Genomic DNA, 17163 nt, shown 5'->3' with positions numbered 1-17163 from the left:
CCTGGCATGGAAATTTAGACTCGGCAATAGGAACATAGTTACTTGGCTTGACTGTTCCTGTTTTCTTTCTCTGCAAGCTCAGGCTGCAGTGCAGGGCTGCACATTCCATTCCTTCCCTAGCCCTTCTCTTTAATAGGCACCAAAATATGCGGTGAGGTGGGCGGACTCTTTTTAAAGTTTTTTTAATTATTTTTTTTAATCTTTACCAATATGTCTGCTGGAAACAAACCTGAGCCAATTCAAGATTCTTCTGTTTAAAAGTGTTTGTGGTATTAGCGTGTGATGGAGAATTAGAAATAAACGCAGTAGCTGCCGGTGTCTAATGGTAATAAAGTTTTCTAAAGCATATAAATCTTTGTGCACATCATTTTGCATATGTGCATAGTGAAGCAATTTCCTTTGTGAAGGACTTATTGTTCACCTAGGAAATAAGAATATTTCCCTGTGAAGAATTTGTCTTGGGTTAATTCTGGTACAACAGGAAATGGAGTAGAGTAGTTAGAGAAACTTCGTGGCTGATACATGTGATACAGTTTTTCATAGTTCCTTCATCCTGGAAAAACTGTTATCTTTAGCAGAACAGAGCTTGCTGAAATAGCTTGTAAAACTGAGTATTGTAGCACAATATTGAAGAACTAGCTCATTTTGCGAACAAGAGATTGTGCTTCCATTGCCTTTAACTGTAGTTGCTAGACTTGAGCAAACACCATTTGATGACCGTGCACCTTGACAGCAGTAGACTTTGGGTCAAGCCCTGTTGCCTCTTTGGAACCAGTTGGTTCCAAAATAGTCATATACTAATGATATTGAAGGCAAACATTTTTTTTTTTTTTAACCCCTCCTTGTCTCCCTTTATTTGTTGCCACTTTAGCTAGTAGTCTTAGTTCTGCAGCTTTTTGGCATACAAACCACACAAGTCATTTGAAGATGTGGCTTTACCACTAAAACGAAGCCAACTTTGGAATGAATTCTGACAGTAGAAGCAGGACACAGCACTTTTTCAGTTGCAAGCACCCCAGAATCTGAAGTAAAGTCTTCAAAAACTATAAGAGTAGATTATGAAATTAAAATAAAGCCAACCCATCCTAAGTCCAGTGATAGTTCCTACTATTCAAATCACTTTCCACGATGACAATAAACTTTAACTTCTTGGGGTTTTTTTGTTGTTTTGTTTTTTGTTTTTGTTTTTTAAGAGGACTAGATTTTCATATCATGATGTGACTCCAGAAACTGCATTTTCAACAAAAGCCTCAGTATCAGGAAAATTATAATTGAGTTGCAATTCAGGTACATCAATACAGTTAACGTTGGAAGTAAAATAGAATGTTATCCAGCTGGAACTGTAAAGGAATAACAAGGAGGAAGGATGGCATAAACAAGCCAGAGTTTCGGAAGGACACTACTGCTAATTTCTTTGCACTAATTTTATTTTGCAGTAATTTTCTTTTGATCTAGAAAATGTTTTATGTATGTTAAATAAGTATTTCAGTCTTTTTTTTTCTGAAAGATGTTGCTGCAAACAGCATAGCAACCTCTGTTATCTTGAATCAGCAGGGACTCAAGAAGAAGCGTTGATCTTACAGAGTCACAAAAGCAGAGTTAGATACACCTGTGGATGAGGTCATCTGTCTTAGTATTGTGAGGCCTTATAAGTCTTTTAGCTCTGACTTATTATTTGATTTCTTCACTAATTTGATAAATTAATCCAGTAGGTCTTCAAATTATTATTAGGGCTAATGACAGCTTGAGGTGGTTCTGGTTAATAAGATAATAACAACAGTAGTTTGGTTAAATAAACTTTGAAGCAGAAAGCCTCAAGGCCTCTTGTTATTACCTCATTAACAAGAAATGCCATTAAGTTGTTATTATTATCCTATAATGGTTCTCTGTCTTATCACTCTTAAACTCTGATCAGCAGGCCTATTTAATGAAATCGTAATAAATTTTAAGAAATTACGTGTAGCCAAACAAGACTAAAAACTAAAAAAGAAAACAGAAAGATTTAACATTTGAACATACACTTTTGAAATGGAGAAAGATTCTGCGTGTTCTTACGACAAAGCTTTGGAATGAAAGCAAAGTTTATGACACATTTTATTATACCAGTAAATCTGAAAGCTTAGCTATAGTTTTTAATTTTTATTTTGCCTCTATAACTATTTTTATACCCTTTTTATAGTTGAATGGTCCAAGGTTTAAAATAAGTTCTATTGGGAGTCTATGCCCCATTAGTCTTCTGTAATAAAATGTGAACCTGGCTAAAATAAAACATGATGCCTTAAGAGCAATTAAGAATGGTCTTTTGTAGATAACTGTAACATGAAATACAATCACTGTTTTTATTAATGGATTTGGGAAAAGGAGCTCAATGATTTATAGCAGAAGAGTGGGTTATTTTACATTTTTGTTTCTCTTTTTGTTTTTTGTATGCCTCATTCTTCTAAAAACCTTTTAAGACCCCTGAAATGACCGAATTCAATGTTTAAGATGTGTATCATGTTAACATGAACTTTGGTGTCTGTTTTATTTAGATAGTGCTGTGATGTCAGCTAAGGGCAAAAACAAGGACACCTTCTTATTCCAATCCAAAGAAGTGTTATTTTTGAAGGAAAATCTGGTTGAATGTTTTATAAGAGTGATAAAAAGTAAACGCCGTGCTTTGTACTTTAGAATGGCAGGATTTGTAGGACACAGACATAATCTACTGGGCATTGTCTGAACACAAAGCGTAGCGTCTCATTAACTCATAGTTTCTTAAAAACTACGGACATAGTTGACATGTTTCTCTAATAGTACAATAATAGTTTCTTTGTGATTATTAGATTAAGCTTCTTGAAGTGTCGAAGCTCTGTGTTCAGTATAGCTGGAAATAGAGTCTGCTCTGTTAGCCTTGGAGAGGTTATAGTTCTTACGTCTGAAATGTTAGGAAGGTCTTCAAGGAGAACTCTCTCCTGTTTGGATTTGAATAGTACTTAATATGCTACTGGCAAGCAGAAAGTGTAAATTTGGGGTCAATACAGATGAGGGCGAGGGAAAAGGAAGCCAAAGGAAAAGCTAAAATGACCAGTATCTTTTCTCATTTCCTTGAGAGCATAAACACTGTCAGTCATACGTCTGATATGTACTCCTTTGGAGGCCCTAGGTTTCTGAAAGGCCTGAAACCACCTCCTAGGTTTCTGCTGACAAATCAGTTAGCTAGCGAGGTTATTGCACGCATGCCATTTACGTCTCAATATGTGTCTTTTGGGACTTGCAGAAACTTGAGGCAGCACAGTCTTGGTTACACAGATTTAGAAGCATATTGCTAGACTTTGTACTAGTATATTTGTATCTCAGATAAGAATTTAATTAGTATGTGCTAGCAAGTGTGAGGAAATATTTGAATAAAGGTCGTTTACAGTGTATTTCAAATCTATTTTTCCGCAGTAGGGCTGTTTGCAGCTTTCCAAGCCATTGGCACATGAAGAGAAGGGCCACAGCAATATTCCAGGCCACATGATTGCTGGCATTCAGCGTATGCAGGATCTAGGGAGACAGAACTCGTGGCTGGGGAGTGACGTGGCTTACGGCTTGCAGTCCTCCAGGCCGGGTGAGTTAGGAAGCCTACGTCCTAACTGGTAAGACTGAGCTAAAATTCGTGTCCTGTAGCAACATTTGGAAGACCAATCAAATTCACATTAGCTGAGCTTGTCCTAAACAATTTGTGCACGTGTGTTTAGTGTGAAAGAAGCTCTTTGTGCTTTGAAAGGGTAATGTCACTGGCCTCATTTTGCCCATGGAAAACGAATACAGGCTGTACTCTGCCAATGGCATATTACCTAATGATACTCTAATGTAGGTTCAGTGAGCCAGAGAAAAGCGTACATGATACAAGAGCATGGTCGCTATAGTGGTGCTCTTCATATGTGAGGTGGTGCAGGGGGAACTGGAGTGCCTGTGCTCAGAAAGAAAAACAAAACCAGAGAAGTCTGAGAAGTCCCTTATGGTAGCTGCCCCTCGTGTGGAATGGAGATGACGTTCAAACTTTTTATGTAGTTTCTTTGATCTGCAAGGAGCAGTTTTCAGTTTAACTGATATGTGTAAAAGCTAGAGATACCCGAAAGAGATGGATATAAAAATCAGAGAAAACTTTCAGCCAAGCAATTGCAGTGCGTCAAGTTATCTTTGCAGGTGTCTGAACTTACTCGCTCCAGGAGTGCCAGGAATCCCAGGGAACAGCCTGCCAACAGTACTGTTGGCCCCTTTATCTGCCACCAGAAAGAGCAAGTTTTAGATGAAGTTTCTTCTATGGGAAACATTGTTTCCACTGCTGCCTTGAAATACACAATGAAAGTAAATAGCCTATTGCTTCTGCCCTTGTGATAAAATGCATTTGCAAATGAAACAATTTATCTGATTTGCAAGTAATTTTGCAAGTGTTGTTTTGACAGCCTTCTAGCTTACACCACAAATTTCATTGTGGCAATGAATTCTGAGGTTAAAGCTTCTAGCCCAAAAATCAAGGGGTGGTCTTAACCCTCTTTAAATGCCTGCCCCTAAATATTATTGGGTAGAGACAAATAATAGCAGACATACACTGTGTTAGCAATATCCTCTGTCTGCTGTAACTGAATCCTTCCCTAGCCAGTGCTGTGCCCTATTTTGGGAATGTGCTGGCTCACAGTACAAAGTGGGAAGTTAGAGTCACCTTGAATTCCAGCAGCTTAACTTTCAGTCCCCAGGGCCTCGGCTCCACATTCAGCACTGCTGCGTTGGCATCGACCCTCAAGTGAGTCAAGCTGCTGGCGTATTGTTAGGCACTGGTCGTTCTTCACGATAAGATCTGAAATAAATCTCTTTGGAAACTTGTACTGTTGTTATAGGCATAAGAATTTTGCCCTCATTTAAAATCAGGAGCGTATCAGAGCTGCTACCTGTGCCATTCAGAAACCATCGTGTGGAATTATCCAGTGATTCATAGTCTAGAGAGTGGGAGGCTAGGAGATGGATTTTCTTAGCTTAGTCTGCTTCAGCAAGGTAGTGAGGAAATGTTAAAGCCTTCAAATATAAAGTTTCAAAGTTGCGTGTAGGAATCTAGTGCAGAGCTTCTCTTTATAAATGATAGGATTTGTGTTCTGACCTCATCTGATGCCGCTCGGAAACGTGCCACTGAGACGCCAACTGGGCTGAAGAGCAAAATAGCTTGAGGGCAAAAAAGACTATGGTCAGAAACCCAGCAATGCGTATACACAAAATCCACCTCCAGAAAAGGCGAATGAAAGTCAGAGTGACTAAACGATATTCTGTGACTTCCAGAAATGCCTTCCGGCCCTTGGGAATAGTTCTGTAGGAGGAGATGGATTCTCATGCGGTCCTGCAAGATGTAGGGTATTTGAATGGCAATGAAGAGCTAGCTCAGTTCTGCTTCTGGCAAATCTAAGTAGATTGCAGTTAATTTAGACAAAAACAATCCCACCTGTATCACACACCGACATAACACTAAAAGCAAGTTACTTATTCTGGCGTAAGTGGTAACTGTCAATTTGCTGTGGCACTTTGTCCTGTATTAAATTAATGTTTTTACTCAGCTTTTACTGCTGGTATCGACATGGCCAGTTTCCAAGAGTTTGTTCATAGTTTACTCTATGCTGTGAAAGTGTACTTCCCTGATACTTCTCTTAGTGAAACTGTCAACCTGATTGGGAGATTTGGATGATATTTTAATTATCACACTCTCTTTTCCAGTGAAAGCAATTAAAAGCAACTTGCAGAACAAGTCAAACTGTATCTATGTTCATACAGGGTGAAAAGAGTTCTGAGAGACACATGGCTCATATTTCAGAGAAGGGAGTGGCTGTGGTTCAAGAGAGTGCATGATTGCTGGTCGTCCCAGAAAATCTTTTCTAGTTTTGTTTTTTCCTCTTTGCTAATACATTTATTAATTTTTTTTTATAAATGCACTAATTACTCTTTCGTAGCATTTAGGATTTTAAAACACTTTAGACTTTCTTGAAGGATACTATGCAGTGGAAACTTGGTGGATTGTTTTAAATAAAATGGAAGCTTTGTCTTATAGTAAGTATCTTGTAGTATCTTATAATAAGTATTGACTTTAGAGCAAATAAGAATGAGATTTAGGATGCACAAATCCATTTAGGACCTTGGCTTGAGACTGAAGGAAGTGTTGCTACACTTCCCCTGTCTTGTTTCTTCACTGTCCCTAGCTTCTACTGCTTGTCTTCTATCTTCAAGACACAGAATATGATTCAGACAGTAGTGCTGCATTTTCGTCTTTACTGGAGCATGCCATTTATATTCATATTTGGTATTATTTAAGTTTGCTAATGTGAAGAAATTCAGGGTGCAAGCCATGGTCTCATTGTGATATCAGTGAGAACTTCGCTACTAACTTCAGCAGACCCAGGAACTTCATAGAGATTTTGCCTGTTTCAGTTGCAGAGCTGCAAATATTGTTATATGATCTTAAAGAGAGAGTGTCTCACATTCCATATGATTTAATAATCATATGGAAAACTAGATGCAGTGTAAGGCCTGGCTATGCAGAAATGGGTGTTGGTAGTATTCTGCTTTAGAATTTGAATTCTAGATGCCAGGTTTCATTGTTTTCATTTCAGGTATGTGGCTAGCCAACAGCAGATGATAACGGGTTATGGCCCAATTCATAAGATGCTTGTTTACAAACTGAAAACCAGCGATGATACCACTACCATGTGTTCTTGGCATATCTATTGACATATACACTCTTTGTATATACTCTGTTCTTGACATTTAAGTGTTTATTATAATGTCCCAGAATTTTTCTTTAATGAAACAAAATGGAGGAATATAGGAAGAAATAATGGTACTATTTGGAATCAATAAGTATATTTTATGCAGTTTGGTTTTAGTTAATACATTTTTAATTACCTAGCTCCAAAATATTAGTAGGCATCTCTGTAAGAATAAACATTTTTTGTATCCCTTATAAACAGATAATAAGCAAGCAAAGCTTAGTTTGACTTTGGGCTACAGAGCTCAGCATTGGCACTCATCATTCATGCACAACAACACATGCTTTCAGCTCCCTTTTTATGTCCAGTAGCTGTGCAATTAAGACTGTGCTTATTTGCACATCTGCAGCAGCTTTATCTTCAGCCTTCTGCATTGCTACTCTTAATCCTCTAAGCACAACTGTTGCATGTGGTGGTGATGCATAGTGTTTTAAACATTTGCAACACAGAGTATTCTGTGTAGAGCTGAATTATGAAAGTCCTTATATTAAAATAGTTCACAAGTGACCTATACTGTCATACAGAAAACTGAAAATACATGTTTTCCTATCCACTTGCTTGTTAAGTAGCACAGAAATAACTTTTAATTAACTTCTTTCACCTCTTTATATTCTCTGCTAAGAAATCTTTTTGCTTCTTCCTAGTCCGTAGAGGTTACCTTGTACTTGGTGCTTGTGTGTGCCAATGTATGTGACATTCTGTTCTGCGAGGATTGTACCGAAACACCTAGTGTTGCTGATATCTTGCTCTTAAATACATACCGTCAGTGAACTGAAATATATACAAAGGACTTTGAGAGAGAAATACTTCTTTAAAATTTAGTTTACACTGTTTTGGGACAAGCGCCCCTCAGAGCGGACACTGAGATCGTACAGACGGACGTTTGTGCTTTCTCTAATTTTTAATTGCTTCTTTTTAAGTTTATTTTAAATTATGGACTAGAAGCTGTTTGATGTATTGAAGAAGGCTGAGGTTTTTTGTGGCTCATGCTCAGGTCTGAGGGCTCTGGCTGAAATTTTGTACTCCTTTCAGGGATTCCCTCAGTGCCTTTGGATGAGCTTCTTAATGAAACGTGAGAAGGCGTTAGTTAGCGAACTGAAAAGAGCCTCTTGTGCAGACAGCAGAATAGAAGTCTCCAGCTTTCATGCATAAGGTATATTTAAATCACATTTACTCACAAGCTAAGTGATACATTTGGACTGCATGAGCGTATTACATTTAGAGGATGTTGGGAGCAATACCAATAATGAAAAGATTTTTCTAAACAAATAGCAGACTACAGTGTCTTAGGAAAACAAGTATTAGTGCATTGAGACTGGGTTGAGATGCTCTGTTATGAATGTCCTTTCAGCAGAAGGTAGAGTATGTAAACTTGCCTCTGTTCTTCACTTAAGGACAAGGACAGAGCATCTTTCAGTACTGATTGTCTTTTTTTTGCTAGAGCAGATAATGTAGTGACTTTGTTTCAGTGCTCTTTATTCATCCTGTAAATTACATAATGAGAAACTTTAAAGTAATTTTTTTTTCCAAAGGCATAAACTGTTTAGTCTAGAGGTGTATCTACACATTGTAATGTATTGCCTACCTAAATCGTGATATTTCCCTTCCAAAAGCTCTTGGAAATTCCATAAAATTATTATGTGGATCATATATAGAGCATGGGGAGAAAAAGGTAACATATCTGCACAAAAGAGGGCAAAACCCAGCATTTTAATTACGTAAGAAATAGAAATGCCTATGTCCTTTTTGTCAAGAAATTGAGCTAGGTACATTTTATTTATATTCACAGTATGGCGCACTTGACTACTGTTTTCAGAGCTTTTCTGTGCAAGGATTAATTTAATCTTTGTGTTTTCCTTGGACAATGTGTGTCTGCACTGGTTTTGAAACCTTTTTTTTGCTGTGAGAATAGAAGGTAGTTGGTTCAAGTCAGATGAAAAGGGTGCTAAGAATGCAATAATGTTGGTAAAATCCAGTTCTTGGGAACACTGCGTTCTTCTTGTTCGTGAACTTTTGGTATTTTGATCTTCTACCAGAATAAACAAGGGTGGAAAGATGAGTTCCTACTGATTATGTGCAAACGTTATCACTCAGCTATTACCAGCTGACATCTTGGGTAAACAGTTGTATCACAGGGGACTTTTCCTGAATTGGTAGCTCCTCCTGGTTTGCTGCTATGAAAGAATGACTGCAAGTCGGTCTTTGTCAGCTAGCATTAAAACAGACCAAGTCCCTATGTTAGGTCACATATTAGAGAGACATCTCTCTTCTAAATCAAATTAAGCTTTTTCTGGGCATCTGCTTTTTATCATCGAGATTTCTAAACTGCTAACGCTCATTATTACCATGAACCTAGAAAATCCTCTTACTGGAGCAGTAAGTGACTGCATATGGTTTGTATGGGCTTATGGACAAGCGGCATCCAGGCTGCATCTACGTGCCTTTGAGGAAGGAGGTATTTTGTTGATCTGCTTGGGCTCATGTTTGCATAATTACCGTGGATGCTTTTAAGTAGTGAAGTTTGCTCTTGATCTTCCCTGAAATTTTAAAGTTAAGGGGACTTCCCTGCCCCAGCTGTAAAATTTGCCGTGAGCACTACCTGCTAAGAGCGCTGAGCAGGGCTGTCGTTATTCTGAGTCCCCAACCCAGAGAGAGCGACAAGACACCATGGCATTGCCTGGTTTCTTCACACCCTGTGCAAAGCTTTCGGAGGAGGACTTCCATAAGAGAGTGAAGTTCCATGCTGTTTTTACAGAAACACAACAGCAAGGTTGGCTAAGCTCGACAGAGGGTAGTCAGAGTAGGTTTAAAAAAAAAAAGAAAATCAATTTTAAAGAAATGAATAAACTGAGTTTTTATGTTTGAATCAGATTTATACTTTTAATTTTGACATTATTTTTAAATAAATATATAATAATAAACTTGACAGTCTGTGTCAAGATACAGACTTCCTATGATCTATGAAACTCATTTGAATTAAAACAGTAATCAAGCAGCATGCTTGTTTACCACTGAAGTTTTAAAGAAAGTCAAGTGACTGAAGGAGTTAAACACCTGGAGCCAGTCTGTTGAACTGCTAAGCTGGCTTTTGGCAGCACTAACAGTATGCAGAGAGAGTTTTTTCTCCATTGCAGTTCAATGACTAATTCATTCGAAGCTGAGAAACCGATTGAGAGTTGAAAAACCAGGAAAGCTTATTTTCCTCTTCTAGCCTTTAAATAAAATTATGTACAACAGAATTTGAGCTACAACTTTTAAAAGCTTGCAGGACATATTGAACAAAAATAATGATTTAAATTTAAACTTTTTTCTCATGTATCCATGTCGTAACTTTGGTTTTATTTTAATTAATCAGCAACTTCTCAAAAAGGATGATCCTGTGCATTTTCAATTCTCCTCCAAATATGGTTTAACATAAATCACAGTTAGCGATGTTTTTTTTAGTATATAATGCATTCGTTACTTCCTGATCTATAAGATACCAAAATGTACAAGGAAGAAACACTTCTGTAGCAAGCTGTAGAATTGCCTAATAGATATGCATAATACAAAGTATTCTGGTTGACCAAAAAAAAAAATTAAGTACTGTATGTATTGTACTTAGTTGTAAATCAGCATGTTTTAATAGTTAGTAGTGGATTAAAATCAATATTTTTGTAAGAAAACAACTGAAAGATACTAATGTGGAAAGCAATTAAAATTGATTATTCAGTTCATAATTTACTTTTCTCAGATTTAAATGATTCTTACAGTTAGTGATTTAAAACATTTTGTTTTATCCTGCTATCAGTCTGGCAAATAAAATGGCCAAACTCTCCAAGCCCTGTTCTGTAGCCATCACAGCATTCTGTGCTGGGATTTTTGTATTCACATCCAAAGGTGGTTCTATCTGTTGCAGTTTAGATTCAGTTTTCAGCTCCTGACTTTCACCTTTTTGTTGTAACTGAGGCAAGTTCATCCAAGCTCTCTTTATTAATTATGGGAAGCATATCACAGGCAGGTTCTTTGGTTTGGGTGTGTATCTCTGTAAAGGTGCTTTCCAGCTTCCTGCCAAGCATCCCTTCTTTTGGTGATTCCACTTCTGTTTCCTTAGTCGGTCTAAAACTGTTCTTCTATGACGAAATGGAAGGTTCACAGTTCACCTCTTCGGTGATCAAATAAAGCAATAAATGATCTATAAAAGTATCTCAGGTTTGCCTGTATGGAAATAAATACTGCTTTTCAAATGGCTAGAGATCATATACGTCTTGATAAATGATACGGTATGATCAAGGGAGACAGGACCAGGTCTTTCATGCTTTTCCTATGCTTCTAGGTGAAAGTTTAGACAAGGAGGAAGTTCCATCTATGTTCTCTAGATAAACATAATATAAACCCACTTTCCAATTTGTTGAATGAGTTTAGGAAGTTTGGAATAGAGATTTAGATAAACAGATAGTTTCACAGAGAATTGAACTGCAGGAAATATTAAGTTTTAAGTTTAGTTTCTCCTAATCTCTTGATTCTGGAAGTCAGACATAAGTTAGTTTTTTTTGTTTTTAATCTATTGTTGGCCATGCTCTTACAGTTATCTAAACAAAGGCTTAAAGCATTGTTCACAAGGACCATCAAATACTGGTTGAGTATGATTTCAAAGGGACTTTTTGTACAGAATTGCAATTATAGATAACTAATTTCCTTTTCTGGCTTATTAAGCTCTATTTCATCCTTCCGTAATTTCAAAATTCATATCCTTTTCCTTCTTATTTCACGACATGTTTTGAATATGAAACTCTCATGTCAAAACTTAGCTGAACCCTTCATCAGGCTTTTTAAAGCCTAAGTTAGAATTCTGTTTCTCGGATAAACAGTTTTGGATCAGAGAGATTTCCAACTAGCTAGTATGCATTTTGGCTGAGAGTTCAAGCTATGTCTTTAATCATATTTTTGTTGATTATTTATTAGTTTCTGTGGGAAATCAAAGGGTGGACAACCTAAAATGTCTTCCATAAAATACTTCATGAATCAGAAGCTGTAGCAAAGGATTTCTAGGAAGTGTCTTTCAAGTGCCAATATGAACTGATTGAGAAATAAAATATACATCTTTAGCGTGTGTGTATAACATGCAAATGAAGGTTGACCCAAAAATGGAAAACTCTACTATCTGTCTGGAGTGGAGTTAGTATTGCATTACTTGAGCAAGAAAATCTGTTGTGAGAGAGAAGTTCCGTTCTGACATCCAAAAGAGGATGGTTAAAACTGATTCAAAACGTAAAAGAAAATCACCTCAAGTCCAGATCTTTGATAAGTGCATACTGAGAACAGTGGCTACCTTTGGAAACTTGATATAATATATAGTTCCATAATCACTTATATGGTGTGCTAATAAAGCCATAATCATCCAAATATAGCTGTGAAACCCCAAGCACCTGCTATTAATAGCTGTATGTGGCATTATATGCTTTTGAACTGGGATAGCTAAAGACCAGCTTCAGTACTGACACTAACTGGGAGAGAACAATGTCCTGGCATAGATGTATGTTGTGCATTTTATTGCAGAAATAAGCTGGTAAAAAAGCATGAGTTATTTGAAAATATAAGTGATTATGTAAAACTGGTCCTGGTTTTTGAATCTTCTAATGGAGAAACACTATTCTAAGACTGCTGCAAATATAGTAACCACACTTCGTTTGGGAAGTTCAGTAGCCCTTGAGAAGCAGCCTTATCTGACCCTATGAATAGGAAACATTTAGCCATTTCCCAACTGGCAATTCGTGTTTGTGAGTGAGTTCTTTTCTAGCTTCTTCAGCTTGCTGGCGGTTTCAGTCTGCTTCTCCCTTCCTTCCCTCCCCCAGTCCTTTCTCATGTCCATCATCTAAGTTTCCTGCCTCTGTGATAACAGCACACATGGCATCGGGATGCAAATTTTACTGCAATAATTTGTTGGTATGAACCGAGCAGACAATGTCCATCATCAAATGCTATGGTAAGATTTTACTGGCTGCCTAGAGAAGGATGGGAAGACCGTGAAACCGCCCCCCGGCCTGCCCAAGTTCTAGAGCAAAAATGAAACGACAGGCAGATGCGTGCCAAATTTTTAACGGAATTTGAATTTTTTTCTAAAATGTAGTGACAGATTCATAAAAAAAAATCAGTTTTAATAATGTAATTTAATAATTAGTTTCTTATCAGCTGTGTTTCCAGTTTGAGTGACAAATATATTTCTCAGTGGGGCTGTAGAAATCTCTGTTCTTTCACCCCCAGCACAAGGAAACAGAATCAAAACAACAAAAGACAAATATGAAATAAACTTTCATAATTCAGATAATTTTTTTTCATTTTGGTTTGCAAAACAGTCAAATATTTTGTAAGAAGATTGTCTGTCTCCTGAAATATATTGAGTTCTTTTCAAAAGCATTTGTTTATAGGAAAAAGTTGCCATTTCATTTAATTTTTCAGCATTTCCTTTTTGAAGATTTCTGAAGGGCAGAGTGGAAAACAGAGGTTCAGTCCTGTATTTGGAATTGGGAGGTATTTGGCAGTCTGAATATCAGTGCTGCCAAATATAATATGATTCACACATCACTAATAGTTTCTACTTAGCCATATGTGAGATTTAGTAAATGTCTATGGAAATTGTGCAATACTAATCTTTTGAATGATCTAAATATGCAAACACAAACTGTGTCCTCACTCTGCATCCTCGGGCAATATCTCCCAGTAAGAGAAAGTGCGGGCCACTAGCCAAATATGGCATAGTTTCTATTTTGAGGCATCATCATCTTCAGTGTAGAAGTTCTGTCTATCAAAACAGTGAGCTCCATGTTTGAAGAAAGTATCAACTGCTTAATATTGTCATGACTGGATATAAATTATATGCAGACTTTAGGATCTCTAAGTTTAACCATGCAGCCTTAGGTTTGCATGCCTCTGTCAAGAAGGCTAGAGATGTTACTGCAGTTTTTTTCACTTTTATGTCAAACTTAGAGCAAAGCCTATTGTCGTGTTTTCCCCTAGCCTAGTACTTTTTTTTCCTTATTGCAGTTCAGTGATTTAAGGAGACTTGGGAGCCAGGTTTTTTTTTAATAGTCATTCTTTAATTTCTAGATGTATTGGTGAGGAAACAAAGATCACCTTGTTCATAAGGGAATTAGTGCCCCAGGTTAATGTCCAGGTGTTCTTTCAACTGAAGGCTGAGACTAATTTCTTCCTGGCCCTCTGGTAACCAGCTGAAGCAGTAGTCCAGCTGATGTATCTTCACTCTTGCATGCCAACATCTTTCACTGATTCACAGATATCCTTATGTCCTTAGTACTTCCTATAGTGCTTGCAGTCTTTGAATAATAGTTTGAAGACAACTGTTGTACTTTGCAGTGGCTACATCTGAACCAAAAGGTGGATGACAAAATAAATCTCACAGTGCTGCTCATGAGCTCCATTTGCCAAATGGCCATATCGTATCTGAGAACCCATCAGAGGTTTGCTAAAGAAATGCTTAACACTGAATATTGTCTGGTTTGAGACTTACAAATTTGGATGGCATTTCAGCAGTTAATGCTATAAAGAAGAATACCTAATATATTTTGTTCAAAAGCCCAGGTTTGGATATTCACACACACATATATACACACAATTATCTGCCACCTATCATAGTTCACAATTTATTTTTTGCCTACCACACACAGATGTCAACCATGTCAATCTAAAAAAATATAAAAATATACTGAGTCGCAGAGGCTGGTGATGACTGTACACTTCTGTAATGCATTCTGAACTTTATCATGTATTTATCCTGTATTTATTTTTAATCATTCATACAAGGTTTACAAACCACTCGTACCAACCCATCTACCACATAGTTTATAACCCATTTGAAAGAGGGAGGTAGCAAGCATAAGATGGAAGCAGATTAGGGGAGAGCAAAGGGGTGGCCACCAATTTCAGCTGCATTTTGGTGAAGAATTTACTGACCCTCAGGACACACCAAAGATGGAAGCATAAGAGCTGGACTTGGGGGAAACGATGACAGACAAAGGTGATCTGTGCAGGTGCTGGTGACCTGCAAAGTAGGAAAGAAGCAGGTTCATTGTGTGTGTGGTGGAAAACGTTAGGGGAGGAGAGTACATAGCTTAAAAAAAAAAAAAAAAACTTAACCTCATATCGGAAACCGCAATTTGAAGTAATAGACTACTGCCTGGAGACTGTTACCAAGGAGCAACAGTGAGGTGGTTGTGAAGGACTCATGGAAAGGCTTAAGTCTGAGTAAAAATAACTTCAGACTTCTCATATGAACCAGGGTAAAACTTTACAGTTCAAAGTGTTTCTCATTGCTATCATAGATGTATTTGTGAGATGTTACTTGTTTTATATAATTAAATCATACTGTGGGAGAACAGATTACATATGTTTGGTCATTTAGACCAAATAATCAAATCTAGATAGCTGCATCAGCGATGAAGGACTAGTAATCAAGATGTGCAGGTAAAAAGAAGTCGTTATTCACCAGAATGTCCAGCTCTGCTTTCGTTGCAGTAGTTCAGACTTCCCAGTCCCTGTTAACATTCAAAAGTTATAAATCACCATTAACAACTATGGAAGAGGGAAGGTGGAAGCTAATTATAATGCTTTGTATGAAGGATTATAATTTGAACAGCTGTTTAAGAAAACCTCATAGGCGAATCCTTTTGAATAGTCTGTAGAAACTAAAGCAGAGGTAGCTGAGTTAATTCTTGTGTACGTGTACAGTGTCTTCTGGGTTTTCTTCAGTTCCACAAGGGCCTTTACAACATAACAGCATGTTCTAATTATATAATTACACATTTACACCACTTATGTCATTAAGTATAATTGAACTTGCTACATGAACGTGCCATGATAGTGCAAAAATTGCTTTGATAAAAATGACACAACAGTACCTTCATCACAAGACCATTAAATATGCAAAATATGCCTTCCTAAACACAGTAGTGTATACTCAAGGTGAAAAACTTCCTTGATGCACAAGTTTGTGTTTGCACAATCTGTGTTTCTTATGCGTAGGCTTGTAAGACCTTAGGCTTAATTTTCAATTGGTAGTTTTACAAAAATGCATTACAGAAAAACTTGGTTCTGGGTTAGTGTGTGGACTAAGTCTGCGGATGGCACTCTTCTTTCTGTTCCTGACACGGTGTTTTTTTGTAGGGAGGTATTTGCATGAATGCTAGGACTTTGCTGGAACACCAATATTTTTATGAGCCGAAGTTCTGGGTACTGTGGAAATTCCAAGCATATATTGTGCAAGTGCTGTAGTGAAGAGCAGGGTCCTTGTCCAAATGGCCCTGTAGATAGCCTATTCTGTCTCAGTTCCTCAGACTATTTCATTTGGACTCAGATTTATTGTTGCTAAACTGTTGGTCTGTGTTAAACAGCTGCTGCCTTTTATTCAGACCTGGCTGGAATTCAGTGATTTATCTTAAGTTGTGGAGCTAGTCTAAGACAACTCATCAAAGGCTCAACAGAAGCAGTTTCTTAATGGGAAGTAATTTTCCAATCGAAGTATAACAGAACTGTAGTAATACATTGGAATGTGCTTTGATGTAGCTTAAGACATATGGTTGCCTAATAAATATACCTAATTGTATAAGTTTCATTGTATCCAGCTGAGAAATCATTTTGATTATCTTCTACAGTGCTGTGAGGTACTTCTGAATGAAAGAAATTTAAATTCAAGATGCTATCATATAATGAAAATGGAGACATACTGTATTAGCATAATTATATATCTCTAGTTGTAAATATTTCTATAATAATACAGCAAAGACCAAATATTGCTTTGTGCTTTTATTCCAGTTGGTCCAAAGGTTGAAGAAGAACTTGTTCTTCAACAGTTCTAGGAATGGTTTATTCTTCAAGTTGTAAATAAGATATTAGAGGATTTAAGCATGCTTTTCTAAGAGAGAATTTTTCCTGTTTGTTCTTCTGTCATTCAGATCTCACTCTCAAGATGTCATAGGATGCCATGGGATTTCTTGTCATTCTAAAAAAAGAAAAAAAGCCACTTTCTTTCTTTTATGTGAAACTTTCTGTTAGGAAAAATACTTTTGTTTTAAACTCACCTGTACCTTTCTTTCATAATAAAGGCGTAGGGAAGGGAACATTGTCTGCTAGGTACCCTCTTAACATATGGGCTCAATTACTCAGGAAAGAATTGAACCACCACTGTTTCAGATTGGTTACGCTGGTAAAGGACCGGCTTGCCCTGCTCTGCAGAAGAAGGATGGATAAAATGCTCTTTGAACAGTCAAGATTTTTTAAAAACATCAGTGCAGAGGGCTTGCATTTTTATTTGGCTTTCTAGACCTGCCTCTTGACCTTCTAATTACTTTATTTGAAACAGCACTGAGGGTATAATAAAACGTGGAGGTTGTCTCTCGTT

At 37.2% G+C, this 17163-nt stretch overlaps 1 protein-coding gene across 6 annotated transcripts in view; it reads left to right on the top strand.

Annotated features, from left to right (window-relative positions):
• Positions 1–17163, top strand: part of FTO (FTO alpha-ketoglutarate dependent dioxygenase) — a 340085-nt gene that overhangs the window by 164144 nt on the left and 158778 nt on the right. Inside the window, exon 9 of one of the 6 annotated variants that reach the window (XM_064519527.1) lies at positions 3427–3566. The exons of the other annotated variants lie outside the window; for them this stretch is intronic. Within the exon in view, the coding sequence (XP_064375597.1) occupies positions 3427–3499 (73 nt within the window). The 3' untranslated portion in view covers positions 3500–3566. Of the gene's footprint in view, positions 1–3426; positions 3567–17163 lie in introns of those variants that run through there. 6 annotated transcript variants of the gene reach the window in all.

The sequence above is a fragment of the Dromaius novaehollandiae genome, chromosome 13 (assembly GCF_036370855.1).
Source record: "Dromaius novaehollandiae isolate bDroNov1 chromosome 13, bDroNov1.hap1, whole genome shotgun sequence".
In the NCBI taxonomy this organism is placed as follows: domain Eukaryota; kingdom Metazoa; phylum Chordata; class Aves; order Casuariiformes; family Dromaiidae; genus Dromaius; species Dromaius novaehollandiae.
Note: the sequence above shows the minus strand (reverse complement) of the source record. Positions and strands in the feature narration are given on the sequence as shown.